General features: G+C 41.4%; 1 protein-coding gene across 1 annotated transcript in view; it reads right to left on the bottom strand.

The window, feature by feature from the left end:
- Nucleotides 1–19,294, bottom strand: part of LOC126475165 (low-density lipoprotein receptor-related protein 2) — a 217,079-nt gene that overhangs the window by 24,073 nt on the left and 173,712 nt on the right. The window contains exons 45-53 of the mRNA XM_050102790.1: nt 18,330–18,585; nt 14,234–14,636; nt 13,727–13,940; nt 12,950–13,242; nt 12,692–12,818; nt 11,270–11,455; nt 10,405–10,609; nt 8,020–8,257; nt 7,521–7,775 (exon numbers count right to left, since the gene is read on the bottom strand). Of these exons, the coding sequence (XP_049958747.1) occupies nt 7,521–7,775; nt 8,020–8,257; nt 10,405–10,609; nt 11,270–11,455; nt 12,692–12,818; nt 12,950–13,242; nt 13,727–13,940; nt 14,234–14,636; nt 18,330–18,585 (2,177 nt within the window). The remainder of the gene's footprint in view (nt 1–7,520; nt 7,776–8,019; nt 8,258–10,404; nt 10,610–11,269; nt 11,456–12,691; nt 12,819–12,949; nt 13,243–13,726; nt 13,941–14,233; nt 14,637–18,329; nt 18,586–19,294) is intronic.

Genomic DNA, 19,294 nt, shown 5'->3' with positions numbered 1-19,294 from the left:
GATAGATAAGAAGCCAACGCCTACCACATTAGTACAAGTTTATATGCCAACTAGCTCCACAGATGATGAAGAGACTGAAGAAGTCTATGATGTGATAAAAGAAATTATTCAGATAGTGAAGAGAGATGAAAACTGAATAGTCGTGGGGGACTGGAATTCGATAGTAGGAAAAGGAAGATAAGGAAAAGTAGTAGTTGAATATGGAATGGGTGTAGGGAATGAAAGAGGAAGCTGTATGGTAGAATTTTACACAGAGCATAACTTAATCATAGCTAACAATTGGCTTAAGAATCGTGACAGAAGTTTGTATACATGGAAGAGGCCTGGAGACACTGGAAGATTTCAGATAGATTATATAATGGTTAGACAGAGATTTAGGAACAAGGTTTTAAACTGTAAGACATATCCAGGAGCAGATGTGGACTCTGACCACAATTTATTGGTTACGAACTGTAAATTAAAATAAAGAAACTGCAAAAAGGTGGCATTTTAAGGAGATGGGACGTGGATAAACTGAAAGAACCAGAGATTGTAGAGAATTTCAGAGAGAGCACTAGGGAATGATTGACAAGAATGAAGGAAAGAAATACAGTAGGAGAAGAATGGGGAGCTTTGAAAGATGAAATAGTGAAGGCAGCAGGGATCAAGTAGGTAAAAAGACGAGGGCTAGTAGAAATCCTTGGGTAACGGAAGAGATACTGAATTTAATTGATGAAAGGAGAAAATATAAAAATGCAGTAAATGAAGTAGGTGCAAAGGAATACAAACGTCTCAAAAATGAGATTGACAGGAAGTGCAAAATGGCTAAGCAGGGATGGCTAGAGGACAAATGTAAGGATGTAGATGCATATATCACTAGTGGTAAGATAGATACAGCCTACAGGAAAATTAAAGAGAACTTTGGAGGAAAGAGAGCTACCTGTATGAATATCAAGAGATCATGTGGAAAATTGGTTATAAGCAAAGAAAAGGAAATCAGAAAAGTCGAAGGAATATATAGAGGGTATCTATAAGGGCAATGTACTTGGGGGTAATATGGAAATGGAAGAGGATGTAGATGAAGATGAAAGTGGTAGTAAATGAGTTTTGTGTTGTGACAGTGCCACGACATTCAAAAGTGCCGCTACGTTAGTACGCGAACACGGCGATAGAGGCGCTCCGCAGCTCGGCCGAGCGTGGGAGCGCCACCTGGTTATGAACGGCGCCGGCCGCATGTCACGGCCCGGCAGTCGAGTGACAGATACGGAGTTAGTAACATGTAACCCGCGAGTGTTTCTACTTTTGTATCTCCACGCACTTTATTAGTGATTAAAGGTTATAACACTTTTTGGCGACGAGGTCGGATATTTTTTTTTTCCCCTGCGTTGTGGACTTGTGTGTTCGTGTCGGGGCAGACATGGAACAGCTTCTGCAAGCGCTTATTGAACAACAAACACAGCTGACGGCTGCTATTCAGGCGCAACAAACACAGCTGACGGCTGCTATTCAGGCGTTGTCGACGTCGCTTACTCATCGTCTGTCTTCCTCTTCTCCGCCTCCGTTTCCTCCTTATGACGAGGCCGCTGAAGACTGGGAGGATTATGAGAAGCGTTTGCGGCAACACTTCTTGGCTTTCGGTGTTGTCGACGCTCCTATGTGTAAGTCGTTATTTCTATCTTGGATTTCCCCACGGATCTATCAGCTGTTATCTCAGTTAGCCCCTCTGCGGGAACCTGCCTCTCTGTCCTTCCAAGAAATGTGTGACTTATTGTCTAACTATTACCGAAAAAACACCCATGTCGTTGCCGCCCGCGTGGCTTTCTACCGGTGTCGTAAACAGCCCCATCAATCTTACAGGGCTTGGGCGGCGGAACTACACGGTCTGAGTCGGAAATGTCAGTTTGTCACGGACACTCATCATGAGTCTTACGCTGATTCAATGGTTCGGGACGCTATTTTACGGCTTGCTCCTGATAAAGAAGTTCGGCAACGTGCCTTACAATTGCCAAACCCGTCGTTGTCGGAAGTTCTCAGCATCGCTCAATCGTTTGAAGTGTCTCACGCTGCTGGTGCGCAAATAGACGCGTGGTGTGATGTAGGCGCTGTCCAGACCACTTTCGACGCAGACAATGTGCCTGTTTCACAGGAAAACGACGATGTGGCGGCGGTGCACTCGCGTCAACAACGTCGCGTTGGGCCGCCACGCTCGCAGCGAAAACAGCAACCACAGAAGCAGGCTCGTTCCGCCCTTCCTTCTTGTCCACGTTGTTTCGTACAGCATGACAGAGCCGCGTGTCCAAAACGTTGGGCCACGTGTAATTCATGTAGGAAAAAAGGCCACATTGCTTCTGTGTGTCAGTCCCCTAAAGTTCCTGTCGACGAGGACGAGGCATCGGACATGGATGTTAACTGTGTGCTTTCTCAAACGAATAAATTGTTTGTTACTGTTCGTGTTCTGGATAAAGACATTCGCATGCAAGTGGACACTGGCTCTGCAGTAACTCTCATTAATTCTCGCACGTATTTGGAGTTAGGCTCCCCTTCCTTGTCTCCAGTTACGCGAAATCTACGAACTTATAATAAGCAGAAAATTCCTATCGTTGGCCAGTTTGATGCTTTCACTGCCTACAAGTCTGTTGTTCGGCCCCTCACGTTTTATGTGGTGGATCATGCGGGCACTGAAAACCTGTTCGGTTATGATGCTTTCCAGTTGTTCGGGTTTTCCATTGATGATGATGTGCACCTCATATCTGAGGACATTCCGTATCAACAGCTGGATGGCTTGTGTTCTGAATTCTCGTCCGTGTTCTCTGCGGGTCTGGGTCGGGCCAAGGATTTTGAAGCCCACATTACTCTTAAACCTACGGCTCGCCCTAAGTTTTTCCGGGCACGCCCTATTCCGATGGCGTTGCGTGCGCCTGTCAAAGCTGAGATAGACAGGTTAACAGCTTCGGGGATTCTCCTTCCTGTTACCTCCAGCGAATGGGCATCGCCCGTCGTGGTGGTTTCTAAACCAAACGGGAGTCTGCGATTGTGTGGTGATTTTAAAGCCACTGTCAATGCTCAAAGCCTCATTGACACTTATCCTCTTCCCCGTCCTGAGGAGTTATTTACCAAGCTCGCTGGGGGCCAGTTCTTTTCCAAACTTGACTTATCGGAGGCGTACCATCAGTTGCCGCTGGATGCATCTTCCAAGGAATTTCTCGTCATCAACACTCCTTGTGGGTTGTATCAGTACCAGCGGTTACCATTTGGCGTCGCTAGCGCGCCGGCCATTTTTCAGCGGTTTTTGGAACAGCTCACGGCTTCCGTTCCCGGCTGCATCAACTACCTGGATGACATTGTTGTCACCGGGGCCTCCACTGAGGAGCACCTTCGCAATTTGCGTTCACTGTTTCGGGTTCTGCATTCAGCAGGGTTGAAGTGCAATCTGGACAAGTCTCAGTTCTTCCAACCCTCCATTGTGTATCTTGGTTTCCACTTGTCCCGTGAGGGTATACGTCCTCTACGACAGCACGTTGCGGCCATTACCGCTCTACCCCGGCCGTCTACGGTCAAAGAACTTCAGGCGTTTCTAGGCAAGGTTGCTTATTATCACAAATTCATTCCCTCCGCGGCGGCGGTGGCTCATCCTCTGCATCAGCTGTTACGCAAAAACGTTCCTTTCTGTTGGTCCGCCGAGTGTGAGCAGGCTTTTGTCCGCCTGAAGGCTCATTTGCAGTCGGCGCCTTGTCTTGCCACATTCCGTCTGGGTCAGCACTTGGTTCTGGCGACTGACGCGTCACAGTATGGCCTAGGGGCTGTTCTCGCCCATCGGTATGAGGATGGGTTGGAACGACCCATCGCCTACGCTTCCAAGACCCTCAACGATGCCCAACGGCGTTACTCTCAAATAGAAAAGGAGGCGCTCGCTATCGTTTATGCTCTGAAAAAGTTCAGCGTTTTTTTGTATGGTTCTAAGTTTCACCTCATCACCGACCACAAGCCGCTGGTCTCTCTGTTCAGCCCCTCGGCGTCGCTTCCGGATAAGGCAGCTCACCGCCTGCAACGTTGGGCCTTATACTTGTCTCGTTTTCACTATGAGATTCACTATCGCCCCACGGCCCAGCACGCCAACACTGACGCGTTGTCGCGTTTGCCGATGGGCCCCGACCCGGTTTTCGATCGCGATGAACTCCTCTGTTTCCACATTGATGAGGAAGAACGTCGTGCGGTCGAGGGTTTTCCACTTACAGGTTCGTAGGTCGCGTCGGCTACTGCGCGGGATCCGGTCCTGCGTCAGGTGATTGGTTTTGTTCAGCGGGGTTGGCCGGACAGGACCAAGGGCCGGGCGTCGGATCCCCTTCGCAACTACCATGCCTTGCGCCTTCGTCTGTCTGTTCGTGAGGGTGTTGTTCTTCTGGCCACGGATGGCGCATCTCCACGGGTTGTGGTGCCCGCCTCTCTTCGCAAAGCTGTTCTCAAACTATTGCATGAGGGCCATTGGGGGATTTCTCGGACTAAGTCCCTCGCCCGCAGGCACGTTTATTGGCCCGGTATTGATTCGGACATCGCCCACATGGTCGCTGCATGTGCTCAGTGTGTTCAACAACTGGCTGCGCCTCGTACTCTGCCCTCTCCGTGGCCTGATCCGGCGCAGCCGTGGGAACGGGTGCACGCTGACTTTGCCGGCCCCTTCCTCGGCACTTATTGGCTACTGTTGATTGACGCCTTCTCGAAGTTTCCGTTTGTTGTTCGCTGTCCGTCGCCCACCACTGCGGCGACGACGCTGGCTTTGTCAAAAATCTTTGCGCTAGAAGGTCTTCCATCCACGATTGTCACGGACAATGGCCCTCAGTTCTCTTCGCAGGCCTTCCGTGATTTTTGTACTGGACAAGGGATTCATCATGTTACAGCACCGCCTTTCCATCCGCAATCGAATGGGGAGGTCGAGCGCCTTGTCCGCACTTTCAAAAGCCAAATGAAAAAATTCCTTAGTGATTTTTCCACAGATGACGCTCTGTTGCAATTTCTGAGTTCTTATCGCTTCACGCCTCTGGGTGATCGCAGCCCTGCTGAACTCTTGCATGGCCGCCAACCGCGCACCCTACTGCATCTGCTTCACCCTGTCAGGCCTTGTACTGTGTCCCCTAGTGCGGGAAAATACCCGGTGGGCGCCGACGTGTGGGCACGGGGGTATGGATCTCGCCCTAAATGGATTCCAGGGGTGGTCCAGGCTCTTCGCGGCCGCCGGCTTTGTGAAATACGTACGGACGGCGGCTTGGTTGTTCGCCATTACGACCAGATGCGCCCACGAGTGGTGGCCACGCCGGTACCACCGCCCCTTCTTTCGTCTCCACCAGTCCGCGAAGCCAGTCCTGTCGCTGCTGCCGATCTTCCGGGCGTGTTGTTGCCGCCGCCGTCGCTACCGCTTCCGAGTACGCCGGAACCGGCCCCAGTCGCGATGCCGCCTTCTCCGGGACCCATCTCGCTGGAGCACACCCCCAGGTCCACGACACCTATGGATGCTGCTCCGGAGTTTTCACCCATCATCTCGTCCAGGAGGCACGTTCCACGCGCCAGCTTCCGTCCTGGACATTTTCGACCATACTCTCGTGTTTCTCCGCGGGATCTTCTCGGGACCTCCCACGAGGGCATGGATGTCTCCGCACTGTCCGTGTCTCCACGAAAGTGAGCGTTTTTTTTTCAAGGGGGGAAAAGTGTTGTGACAGTGCCACGACATTCAAAAGTGCCGCTACGTTAGTACGCGAACACGGCGATAGAGGCGCTCCGCAGCTCGGCCGAGCGCGGGAGCGCCACCTGGTTATGAACGGCGCCGGCCGCATGTCACGGCCCGGCAGTCGAGTGACAGATACGGAGTTAGTAACATGTAACCCGCGAGTGTTTCTACTTTTGTATCTCCACGCACTTTATTAGTGATTAAAGGTTATAACATTTTGCTATTTGGGGAGCAAAATAATTGATGATGGTCGAAGTAGAGAGGATATAAAATGTAGGCTGGCAATGGCAAGGAAAGTGTTTCTGAAGAAGAGAAATTTGTTAACATCGAGTACAGATTTAAGTGTCAGTAAGTCTTTTCTGAAAGTATTTGTATGGAGTGTGGCCATGTATGGAAGTGAAACATGGACAATAAATAGTTTAGACAAGAAGAGAATAGAAGCTTTCGAAATGTGGTGCTACAGAAGAACGCTGAAGATTAGATGGGTAGATCATGTAACTAATGAGGAGGTATTGAATAGAATTGGGGAGAAGAGTAGTTTGTGGCACAACTTAGGTATTGAATAGAATTGGGGAGAAGAGTAGTTTGTGGCACAACTTAACTAGAAGAAGGGATTGGTTGGTAGGACACATTCCGAGGCATCAAGGGATCACCAATTTAGTACTGGAGGGAAGCGTGGAGGGAGATCCAAGGAGGAATACATAAGCGGATTCAGAAGGATGTAGGTTGCAGTAGTTACACAGAGATGAAGAACCTTGCACAGGATAGGGTAGCATGGAGAGCTGCATCAAATCAGTCTCTGGACTGAAAACCATAACAACAACAACTAATGGAGTACACTGAACAAAGTAGAAACATTGAGATTTTCTGCATTATTGAAGCTCTTTGTAATGAGGCTGAAGACAACATAAGACTTTACTGCCGCATATCAGAACTCCCAACATAATTCCTTTGGGTGCTATCTTGCACCAAACAAGTTTATGAAAAACTTTATTAGAGGAAAAGGATTTTTGAGTTTATGTTCCGTTTAATTTCCATGGTCACACACAAGAATGGACTACCTGGAGGGCATTCAACCAACTCTCTTTTGGCATCACAAGGAGAAAAACTAATATCCAGGGATGGAGTCTTAGTGTGAAATCGGTGTTGCATGAAAGAGGGCAAGCAGACTTCAGACTACTTTTTGCAGTATTGCTTAGCCCAGTGTTGTACACCATGGAGGACTTAGCAAAATCTACAGTCAGTGCCCTTGAAGTCATCTACTTCTGGTCTGAAGTTGTGTACTATTTTTAATGCCTATATTTTGTTCTAAGTCATGTATCAACTGTAATATGGTATTTTTTGCTACTGATATGATATATAAAAATAAATACCATTGGTCATCAACTGATACAGCAAATTAAGAGTCATACATTATACTTAGAATTAACTATTCTTTCACGGGTATCAGCATAACAACAGAATAATGTGTAACTAAGATGCATATGCAAGATAGTAACTTCTCTCCCAAAAAAGTCTGTTAAATGGAACTTCTCTCACTAAAAATATCCATGACATGGACTTGTAACACTAAACAGGTAAAAGAATTTTGGAAAAATGATATTCTCTTTCTTCAAAAGGAGCACATTGCAGTTGTAGACACTGTCAGTAGCCTACACTCTTGCTATCTTTACTCCTCCAAAAATTAAAGATCACCACTTACAATCTGTCCACATTTTTGGGATTGTTCTCACTGTATACAACTGTGCAGTGTATCTCAAATTAAGATACTTAGCCTGAATAATTAACTACTTTATATAAATCACACAGAGGGATTACTTACGACAACCAAGCTCATCAGAATTGTCACCACAGTCATCTGCAAAATCACACAATTTTTTCTTGTCAACACAGTTCTTATTTGCACAGTGATATTCTGAATAATGGTTGCATGGCTTGATACGAGAGGCACACAATGTCATATTATTTTCATCACTTCCATCACCACAATTGTCTGCTCCATCGCACACCTGATATCTTGGAATGCATTTATGATTATCACACTGGAATCTTCTTAGGGTATCACAGTTAAAGTCATCTGCAAAACAAAGTTAAAACTTGTAGCAGTTGTCCAACAACAACAAATAGTATTTATCAAGTATTTCTATAAGGATCAATGTAATCCCCCCCCCTTTTTTTACAGATAACACATGTCTTTGGTAATACATTCTCAAATCTTTCCTCTTGTCACATCCCCATTTGTCTTTCTTCATCTGAAATTTCAGTTTAATTCCTACAACCAACTAATCCAAAATATTTATACAAAAGACAAAAAAACGTACTGCACAATGCTGGACTTTCATCTGAATTATCACCACAGTCATCTGTTCCATCACAGAGGTCCCCTTGGTTCACGCACAGATGATTGGAACACTCAAATTTACTCTCAGGACAATATCTACCATTAGGATATCGTGGTGGACAATGCATTTCATCACTCATGTCCAGACAATCTCTGTCTCCATCACACTTGAAATATGCTGCAATGCAGTGGCCACTAGCACACTGGAATGTTCCATTCTGCAAATGAAAAAGAAGACCATAAATTATTTCTGGCATAATATCACAATTTTTATTGCATTTACAACCATTCATGCATCCATTGTTGATAAGGACCATTCATAACATGAAGTTATGCTGACAGAATTTCTTTGTTTTTACAGTTAAATGTTGTATTAACAGACTATAAAAGTGAAACAATGGGGAGCTTTTGAGCATATCATGACCTGATATGGACGCATATTTTTATAAATTGCTCAGTAACATTTATTCGAAGAGGAAGTTTCTGTTCCACTGCACACAAACCGATCTGATTATTTTCTACCAAGAGTGGCTGGAGATAATGGTCATGTGTGCAAGACGTGTGCTTGCTTGTGTGAATGTGTGTGTATTTTCTTTTCTGAAGAAAGCACTAGTCGAAAGCTAAATGTGTAACAGTCTTTTAGTTGTGCCTGTCTGCAACTTAATGTATCATTTTATGGTAAGTAGCAATCAATCCTATCCTTTCCATAATATTGTTGTTCTTTGATTTAGACACACAGACTGAGGGGTCAGACTGATCAAAAGAAATTTTGTGTGTGTGGAAAATGTGATGCTGGAAACTGCACATTTTTATAAAGTATTAAAAACTAAATATCTGAAACTGATTGGTAAATAAAGAAAGAGTTGAGAAAAATGTAAAATTGCGTATACTGACACATTTTGGATGTTTGCGAGTCTAAAATAATATGAAACAATGGAATCAAGCTAGTCTGTGAATAGGGGAAAAAAGTATAAATTTGTTTAAAGGTGTGCTTCTGGATGTTCTGCTAAGTTGTTGCTTACATTTTCTGCACAATATTTTGATGACCAACCCAGACATCTTCTTAGTGCGCTGCAAGTTTCGCTGTTGCATACACTTTCTGCCTGGACTCCAGCCGACTGAATTATTTTTAACCACACTTGACTTATAGCTGAACTTTAATAAAGTAATCAGTCTTGATTGCACAATACTTTATTCATGGTAACTGATTTCAATCTCTCAAATCATCATCAGACCATTAAGTGACTCCTTTAACAATCTGTGATTACGGCAAATGGAACCAATCATATACTAAAAGGTACATTCATCACTGCAGATGTGGCATGCCTTATGATTAAAACAACTGAAGCAAATTAGCTGCTACTTAACATTGCCTCAAATATAATCTTGAAATTAAGTATGATGAGATCAGTATTGTGGTACAATCACCAAATTTCTGGGATAGCACAGTTAAGGAACCTATCAAAATAAAGTCATCAGAGAACCTCAAACAGGGATGGAGGTATCAATTTATAAAACGTTTGGGGTCTGGCACTCAATTTATTAAGATCTCATCGGACACCACACTCACCAGAATTGAAAAAGGCTGAGAGAATTTGAGTTTCACAGAACATCAATGCATGCTCTGAAAAACAAAAGACCATCAAAGTGGATTGAACTATGCTATAATTAATGGTGCTCGACCAGCAATAGTTCACAGTTTGCTTGGAGCACAGGCAGCGAGTGTACGTAACAGCAAAACTCGAGCTCCTGGAGAGGAAGGCTGGATCAGTCACTGAAATATTGTGCGTAAATGGAAGCAACAACACAAAAAGACCTGGAAGCACTCCAACGATCAACAACACTGATAAAGCCTGAGAATCATATAACTTTGTCTGTTAAATACTTACAGGTTTAATTTTTGTGGACAGTTATGACTTTTAAATTGCTGAAATATGAAACTATTACACATTATATTTCACAATATTATATGATTATACATTATATCTCACAATATTATACTAGTTAAACAAAAAATCTTAATCATTCATTTGCAAATCGTCCAATTTTCAAATAGCCTCCTAATAAGTTTCTGCATTGCTGACTAATTTTGTAATTTAGTACATCTACAAAGTAGTCTGTTCATTCTTTTCACTACTAATATTAAATTGCTTACAACATGTGATGTAAATATTACGAAGATTTTCCCTGCTTATCCACAGTTTTTCATAAAAAAGAGGTCTTAAAAGAAAAATGTACCGAACCCACAAATTACAAAATCTCAGTATGTATTATATTTCATAACTCTGAAGCATTTAAGTTTTTGGGATTGTAGAAGTCCACAATTATACTACTTTAAAGTGAAGTAACTGACAAGTAATCATACCCTGCACTGAAATCCTGCACAGTTTACTTCGTCTGAATTATCTCCACAATCATCATCATGATCACAGCGCCATCTTGTTGGAATACATTTGTTATTTGCACAACGGAACTCTGATTCTGAACATTCCCTGTATGATCCACTGCACACGGATTCATGTTCATCACTATTATCACCACAGTCATTCTCAAAATCACACAGCCACCGCCTGAAAAAAAAAAAAAAAAAAATACACTTTTAGAATAACAGAAATTCCAGGATAGAAACCAGACTACCACTTGTCTAAAGCTGTGTGATGCAAAGACATACCCAGCAGCACAGATACTTAACCCTTGCAATACTGGGAGGGGGTTACTTTATGCCCACTTCTTGAAAATATTGTAATACATAATATTTTAAAATGCTGAAAAACATTATTTTATTATCTGTAGTGAATTGTTCTACCAAATTCCATATAAGTTTTAAATTTTTCAGTTAAACTTAACCCAAAAACTTAGGTCTGGACCTGCCCCCCTCCCCACAAGCATCGCTCACTATGCAATTTCTTTTATGGGCCAAGTTGCTAAAAACCAATTTATCTTCTTAGCTACCACATTCAATTCTGGAATATTAACATTAGTCAACAATCAATGCTTTAATGTAATTAGGCAATACAAAAAATGTGCAACTGCTGGACATGACAGAGAAAGGCATATAACAATAGAAGTCAGCCAACAGGGAAACTTTACAAAAGTATGAAAAAGCCCCGAGGAACTCACAGGCATGATATAGATTCACTTTGTATTGATTCTGTGACAGCTATTAGAATTAGGGCTCTTTCTTCTACATAACAGGTATTTTTTGTTAATGCATGAATGTCTCCTCTTACCTTGGAATGCATCTGTTGTTCATACACTGGAAATCACCTGTCTCATGGCATTTTGGACAGTTCTCTACCATTTCATCACTGTTATCTCTGCAGTCATCCTTTCCATCACAGAATAACCATTTTGGAATGCAACGATAATTTGCATGGCCGGGACAACGCTGCCACCCATTTGTACAGTTACGCTGCCTAATGGAATTAAAATAAAGTGTTTTACTCATGTTTCTTTTGTAACATTTACATAAAAAACACAGAAAATGCAGTAAGAGTTCAAGAACTAATATTTCACTCATTCACTGTGTTCTCTGTAGATCCCATCCTAAAACAGAATCTTCAGAGAAGTAGAACGAGTCAAGGTATACATTAATAAAGAAAGCTACTTCATAGAAACTCATTGCTAACATCGTATTGGCAACAAATAATCATAAAACCACAATATAATATTTGTAGTTAAACACATTGTATTTCACATGGTAAAATTATCAGAAAGCCTATACTTCAAAACAAAAACAATTCTAGTTTATATATAATGTAGGAGGAAGGACAGAGTCTACACTGTTGTACTGAAATGAGAGAGAATAAATATGAGATGTGCATACAAAGAAGAATAAGGGAGCCTTTTCTCTTTGCTGATATTTATTCCTAATCTGTCACAAATACTCTTGTGCAAACTACAATACTCTTGTGCAATCAAACCATCTCGAGTAGGCCTACTTGTCTTGAAATATTTTACTTGCGGCAGTATATGTGCTTTTATTATTTTTACTTCCCACATTTTTCATTTTTCCTACCTTTACATTTAATTCCTATCTTTTATTGTGTTTCTTAGTTTTCCAATCCATGAAAATGGCATGTCTCAGAACAGTAACAGTCTTCTCCCTTAACACTGTTATTTAAACATACTTTTCTGAATTTCACCTGCCACCTGTACTTTTTTTCATATACATCTCCAGTCTCATTATAACCAACATATTCATCCCGAGAGAATCAGCAGCTGTATTGATATTTAAAGCAACTCTCATTTATTCTTCAGTCTTAGTTGGAGCACTTAAAAACTTCACGTATTTTATTAATTAGATCTCCTGCTCAACATAAATTTGTCTCGGTTAACATTTACATACTTTAGGATTAAAGGAGACAACATATCCAAAAAGCAGGAGCACTGAGTCATCGATAAGCACACACAAAAAAGGAAACTTCCTAGCTTTTGGAATTATCCTTTGACAAGCTAAAGCACAAAAACACTCTTTCACACATATGCCTATGCCCCTACGCATTGCCGGCTAAAGTTGTGTGCCTATTGGCAACTCAATGTTTCCTCTTTTCAGGGAGAAGTGTCCTTTAATCGTAAAGTATTTACATTCTACAAGAACTTTCCTAGGACGTTTATCTCAGTTAACATTTATCCACAAGGATTTAACTTACCTGCACATATAAGCTGGTTCATCAGAATCATCACCACAATCATTGTCAAAATCACACATCCACAATTTAGGGATACACCGGCCATTCTTGCAAGAAAATTCTGTTTCAGGATCACACTGTCGGTTTCCTAAAAACCAATTAAAATAAATTTATTTTCATCCATTAAATGAGTTGAAGCTGTTGAATGGAGGGAAAATTTAATTTACTTTGCCTGTGTAAGGAATATAAAGATGAATTATACATTTCAAGTTTACTTACGGCATATTGCAGGATCTTCATCACTGGCATCCTTACAATCTGCATCACCATCACACTTCCAGGCATTGAGAATACATCGTCCAGTGGTTTTGCATTTAAATTCAAGATCAGGACATGGTAAATCACATTTTTTCTCATCTGAATTGTCTCCACAGTCATCGACTCCATCACATATAGTGGCAGTTGCAGTACAGTTTCCGTTCTCACACTGGAATGTCCCTGCACGACACTGCCGGCCAGGGCAATCCGAAGGTTCATCTGATCCATCCCTGCAGTCTTTTTCCCCATCGCACCTGCAAGTACGTTAAAAATGGATCACACAACATATATAACCACAATTCGTCATCATTAGATAGCATTCACAAGCAGTTTTAAATATCTACAACTAATATCCTTCACTACTGGTGCAACTGAAGGATGCCTGACATATAGTAGCTCACATTTTGTTGCCACGATAAATAAAAATCTATTCATTTACTGACTTCTCTGCCTCACACTAAACAATAGACATTTGCCTATTCCAAACAGAATGTGCTTACAAGGTAGAAAGTAACTTAATACAGTATTTCTATGGTCTTTACAACTCCTACACAAATATTTTTAATTATTATAAATCAGATCCATAGAGAACCTATCCATTGTTAGATTACTTCAATGGTAACATTAACACAAGGAACTCAAAGTAAAAATTATGACTGCCACAATACATATCATGGAACTACAATTTCATTTGGTCCCAGACAGTTTGTAATATCAATGCATACTTTCAGAACTTACTTCCAGAACCATGGGATGCAACTCTCATCTGGTGCACCACAACGATGTTGTCCCACTGTACAGTTGGCAATGCAGGTCTTGTTATCCGCAGGAGAGAGGAAAAACTGATTGGGACATGCACAAGTGTAACCAACAGTACCCTCACCTTCTCCATAACCCTCTGGGGTTTGGTACTGTCCTGAGCCTGGAGCTAGCAGGCATAAATGTGAGCAACCTACACAAAAACATAATTTTTTGTTTTACAAAAGCTGGCAATGCACTGTTCTATATTTGTCAACAAAACGTTAAAGGAACTAGATTACTGTACTCAATTAGAAAAAGATAATGACATTTAAAACCACAAAAAGCATTCAAATAAAATTTATTATTGAGTTCTGTCAGCTTTTCATTTCTAGACTCATTTTGTAAGGAACCCATAGATTCATTTCATAAAGAAATGAAATACTCAGCAACTAAAATGTATGTCTCCACTGGTATACTTGAACAATTGACTTCAGTACATCTTACCTCCATTCCCATTACCACAAGGATTGTGGTATGCTAGCTGCCTCAGAGGATGGAACACATGAATATCATACGGTCTGTGCGTGGTATTGCGAATTACTTCCAAGTTATGCCCATTAAATTTATTTGCTCGACTGATGGCTTTAAGGTTCCAGTCTGTCCAGAACAGATCATCATCAAATAAAGTTATTGCAAATACATGTGGTACTTGCTGACCAGATAACACCACATGTCTGTGCCTGCCTTCCAGGTCTACAGATGCAATGTAATCAAGATGTGCATCTGCCCAATACAGACGATCGGTGAAATAATCAATGGTTAAAGCATTTGGCCAAGCAATGTCTTGATCCCACTTCAGTATTCTTGTGAAGTTAGAGCCATCCATACCAATCTTTCCAATATAAGCCTGCAAAGTTAAAAAACATTTAAGCTGCTACTTATTCTTGCTATTACACTAATAATGACATACAATACACAAGAAATGAAATGTGTGTGTGTGTGTGAGTGGGGGGAGGGGGTGATTTTGAGACCAGGGGATGTGGAGAGACAAGAAAGTTGCATCCTGGGTGGATTGTGGGAATATAAGATATTGCTTCATCTGCAAAATTCCAAGAAACTTATGCAGCTCAATTGTTTTTATACTCTTGTTGCAACACATCTCCTACCTTTTCCTGCTCTTTATCATCTGTCTCTGAAATCCTCCCATGTGCATGGATAGTGTCCTTATCTTCACATGTCAATTACACATGGATAGATTGCAGTCTTTATTTCACTTCATTCGATTGTGTGAACCATTTATGTGTGTACTGATGCAGTAAATGGTTCTATTTTAAGCGTTGTGATGTATGGGCATCTTAGATGGAAAGAGCATACCAGCTACATTCACGAAAAAGATAGCTCACAGCCATAGAAACTCCTACTGTCTTAAAACAAATTGACTATGGGTTTATCTACACATGTCTGTAACAACGGATTTGGTGTGTGTGTGTGTGTGTGTGTGTGTGTGTGTGTGTGTGTGCGTGTGTGTGTGTGTGGGTGGGTGTGTGGGTGGGGTGGAGGGGAGAGAGAGAGAGAGAGAGAGAGAGAGAGAGACTGCAATCTACATGAGTAAAATATTCAGGCAGTTAAGAGTAACCACTAATATGAGTAAATGCCAACATTGTATGTATTATTTAATTAAGTATAATTTACTAATTGTATGCTCTGTATATGTTCTTACCACTATTATGTTCGTAAAAGAGAACGTATAAAGTAACATAATGAATATACACACTCATCATTACAGTAAACAAACCAGTTGCTGCTAGAAGGCATTTCTTTAACAGGTTGCCCAGTGATAGAAAGTAACTGTATGGGGTTGTTTTTAAGTACAAGTTAAAACAGTTAGTCATTGAAAAATATGTATATCCACTTAAAAGGCTTTGAACTCCACCATCAACGGCAGTATGTCCAGTTCTGGTATCTAACATGATCTATTTTTTGTGTACATTAACTACTTTTCTAATGTGATATTATTAATGTGAATGCACAAAAATTTATTGCAGGCAAATAAAGATCTTGCATGGTGAAATCTGAAGAGCTGTTCAGTTTGCACTACAAAAACAATGAAGAAGATGTTCTGGAGTCAAATGTGGAAAACTGATGTTTCTACCACATGCATATTTGTGAATATGTGTGGGATAGGATAAGTCTTACAAAAAAGTTAAACAAAAAAATAATTAAAATAAATAAGACGGTCTGTTCAAAAGTACATATGTTCTCTCAGCTGCAAAATTAAAATCTGGTGTAAGGTAACATTCAATACAGTTTTGCTACACCCCTTGCATAGTAATATGATTGGATTCTCCTTGGCATGCAGTTTGCAAAGTGGTCAAGATTTACCACTCTTACATGGCAGCCCTCATGAGGTCCTCAAGTGTGTGAGGAGGGTACCTGCAACAATGCACTGCAAGCTCCACCTGGTCCCAAGCACTGTCCATTGATATCATGTCAGGAGATGCAGTAGCCCATTCCACCATTCAGTTAATTCCTGTCACCTGGGTGAAGACATTCACGAAGTGGAAGCAACATGCTCATGCATTTTGTCTCTAAAGACAGACCCATTGCCAAAAAGTTGACAGTAGAGCTGAATAATAGGTTGGAGGCCCCTGATTGATACTGCATAGATCTCAAATTATCCTCTCTAGCAATGAAAACTTTCAGAGATCCCTATATGATACCACCCCAAAACAAGATTATATACCTCCCTTCTGGTCCTGTCTTGGTACTTGGATGGTTCCACACTCTTCTACAATGACAGCCTGATATCAGACAAACCATGAATTCATTGATGACAGAACCCTACACCACTGATCCAGATTCCAATCCAGTGATCCCTCTCTCACCTTCTTCATGTACCATGGTGCTGTGGAGCTTGCACTGTGTAGTGCCTCAAGTATTTTGGGGTAAATTCTAGAAACACTCGGCCTTCCACCGTCTCAAACATCCAATATTTTAGATACAAGTGTGGGGAATGAGATCATTTCTACTGATCCACCTGTTTCTATGTGCAGGTCAGAAGTTTGTTATTAGAAGAATGGGAGAGGGGCAAGTCACTGACGACAACAAGTGTTTGCCGCCAGCGCAACAAAAGATGTGAGGAGAACTCAACTAATAATTATGTCGTATTCTTCGATATGTTAGTGTCTGTGGTGATTGTAAAAAAGACTACTGAACCACTGAATATAGATTGCTACGCACATTCATGTATTGGCCTCGCTTGAGACCTTTAAATTATTTCATGTCTTGGCTATGAACGAAACAAGACACATGAATGCTATTTGAATATGTGTAAATGAGTCTAATGCGTAAGGAATAAGTTAGCTTGCAGAAGTTATTATCTGTGAAAGTTGAAAATATAAAGTGATTGAACTTAAAAGTATTATACGAGTACCAAAATTATTTCAAGGATAGATAAGTATTTTAATAAATAACCAGCTATAGTCTTCAGAGAAGAAGCTTGTGGGAGATCAATGTAGCTGATTACCCAGAGAAGAGGATCAGCCTACACACAACGAGCAGGTTAACTGAATTGAGAGACGTGTGTGCCTTGCAACCCAATACCTCACTGTCTCTTGTCGTCCGAAAAACGTTAGAACTGTTGTGCATAATGGACACTGAAGGTCAAATTGAATATGTAGAAATAGTTCCATACTGTTTTAGAGTCCACCCAGTCCTCCCATTTGCCTCCAAAAAGCCAGCATGCAATTCTGTTGCATTCTCCTCAGAATAATTATTAGCTATCAATGTGTTGATTGTGGTTATCAGTTAGTGTTGTTGACTGCAGGTGACATTACAAGGCAGATCTTTAATATTTTGAGTCTCACGACAGCAGGTGAATGTGAAGATGACACTGTTGTGGTGTCTGCCAGTTTGGTGGGTAACTTCCCACACTAGCAACTCTTTTTACCTCAAACTGATGCTGTAAACATGATCGAAGCTTGAAATAACCTTTCATGGCAGTCTGACAGACTTACAACTGCTCACGTACCATGTTGTCCACTTCACAACTGGAGACAGCACACACACAAAACAGCACTGTTAATGCAGGGCTACTTTCACCCTCGTTACACAGTGACTTCCTATGGTCAAAAGAATATTAGAAAAGAGGTTTCTAATCCAAAAACGCAAATTATGTTGTCATGAGGGTGGTCCAAAGCATTTTTGAGCGATTTAGTGTGTGTATGCACATGGGTGTGCGTTTGTTTGGGTGCACATTTGAGCCTGTGCAATTGTCTGCATGTGATCAAGTGTGTTATCCTCTCATTTACCATTATGTTTCTAGAAATGGGTCATTAACTCTGTTCGGAGAGGTTGTGGAAAGAAACAAGAGGTTGTGGAAAGAAACAGACCATAATGATGTATAGTAACAGTAGCCTGAAGTAATTTCTGTAGTTTCTCATATAGAGAATAATAAATTATGGTCTGTTGAGGATTTTAAGCTGTCTTCATCACATTGTGAATCCAGCATATGTCAGGGTGTCATGTCACCAAATCATTGTTTCTGTGCACTTGGTGTTAACAAAATATGTTAATACTTAAGATATGCTTGAAAGGTTACCTGCAGATGCCAGCTGGTAAAGTAGAGGTAACCAATGCCAGGATGCACTACAACTGCACGTGGGTCTGCAATGCCAGACATGATAGTCTTCCTGCTGCGGCCATCCAGTTCAGCAACATCCAGATTCTTACTGTGCCGGTCAAGCCAATACAGCTTGCGGCCAACCCAGTCCACAGCAAGGCCCTCTAAACCGTGGCTATCATGGCGAATAACTGGCTCCTTTGTCTGGTTGTTGTCTGTGCTACCAATTGGAGATCTGCAAAAAGAAAAAAAAATTGAGCAATAGAAACAATATTCATTGAGCCCTTGGTGATTTTTGTTTCACAGGCCTTTTACAGTGGTCCAAAGAATAATTCTCTGTCTAACATTTGTTTCTCAATGCCACACATCACATCATCATCATTAGGGGTATAAGCACTCAGCTGACAGATTCACATTTAAAGCCAATCTCTTTACATATGCTCATGCAATGGTCAGTTTATGATGTCATCAGACCACTGCCTAAGATCACAGAGTTGCATCAATGAATGGAGACAGCAACTGTGTCCTAACTTCAACCATAGCTTGACAAATTTATTTTTGTTTGTCTTTTCAGTTAGTGAAATATTGCAGCAACAAAAGAATCAGAGCAGTTTAAGAGAATTATCAGAACACAGGCATTCCCTGGGAACTAATGAAAATATTCCTGCATTACAATATATAAAAATCAATGGCTTGATTTGGTATTACCCCCCCCCCCCCCCCAACATTTCCTTCCTGACCTTGAATATTTTAATTGTAACATCAAATAAGCGCGTAAAGAATTAATCTTTAAAAAAAATCTATTACCTCTGTAAATCCAAGATTACCAATTTTGATATCTTTACAGAGTTCTTCTTTGGACTTCTATGGAAACAGTCTAAATATGCCCACAACAGTTACATATTTATTGGAAGAGGGAGAATAAGCTACATATTTTTCAGTCA

This window comes from Schistocerca serialis, chromosome 4, assembly GCF_023864345.2.
Source record: "Schistocerca serialis cubense isolate TAMUIC-IGC-003099 chromosome 4, iqSchSeri2.2, whole genome shotgun sequence".
In the NCBI taxonomy this organism is placed as follows: Eukaryota; Metazoa; Arthropoda; class Insecta; order Orthoptera; family Acrididae; genus Schistocerca; species Schistocerca serialis.
The sequence above is the reverse complement of the archived record's forward strand: the minus strand, read 5'-3'. Positions and strand labels throughout refer to the sequence as shown.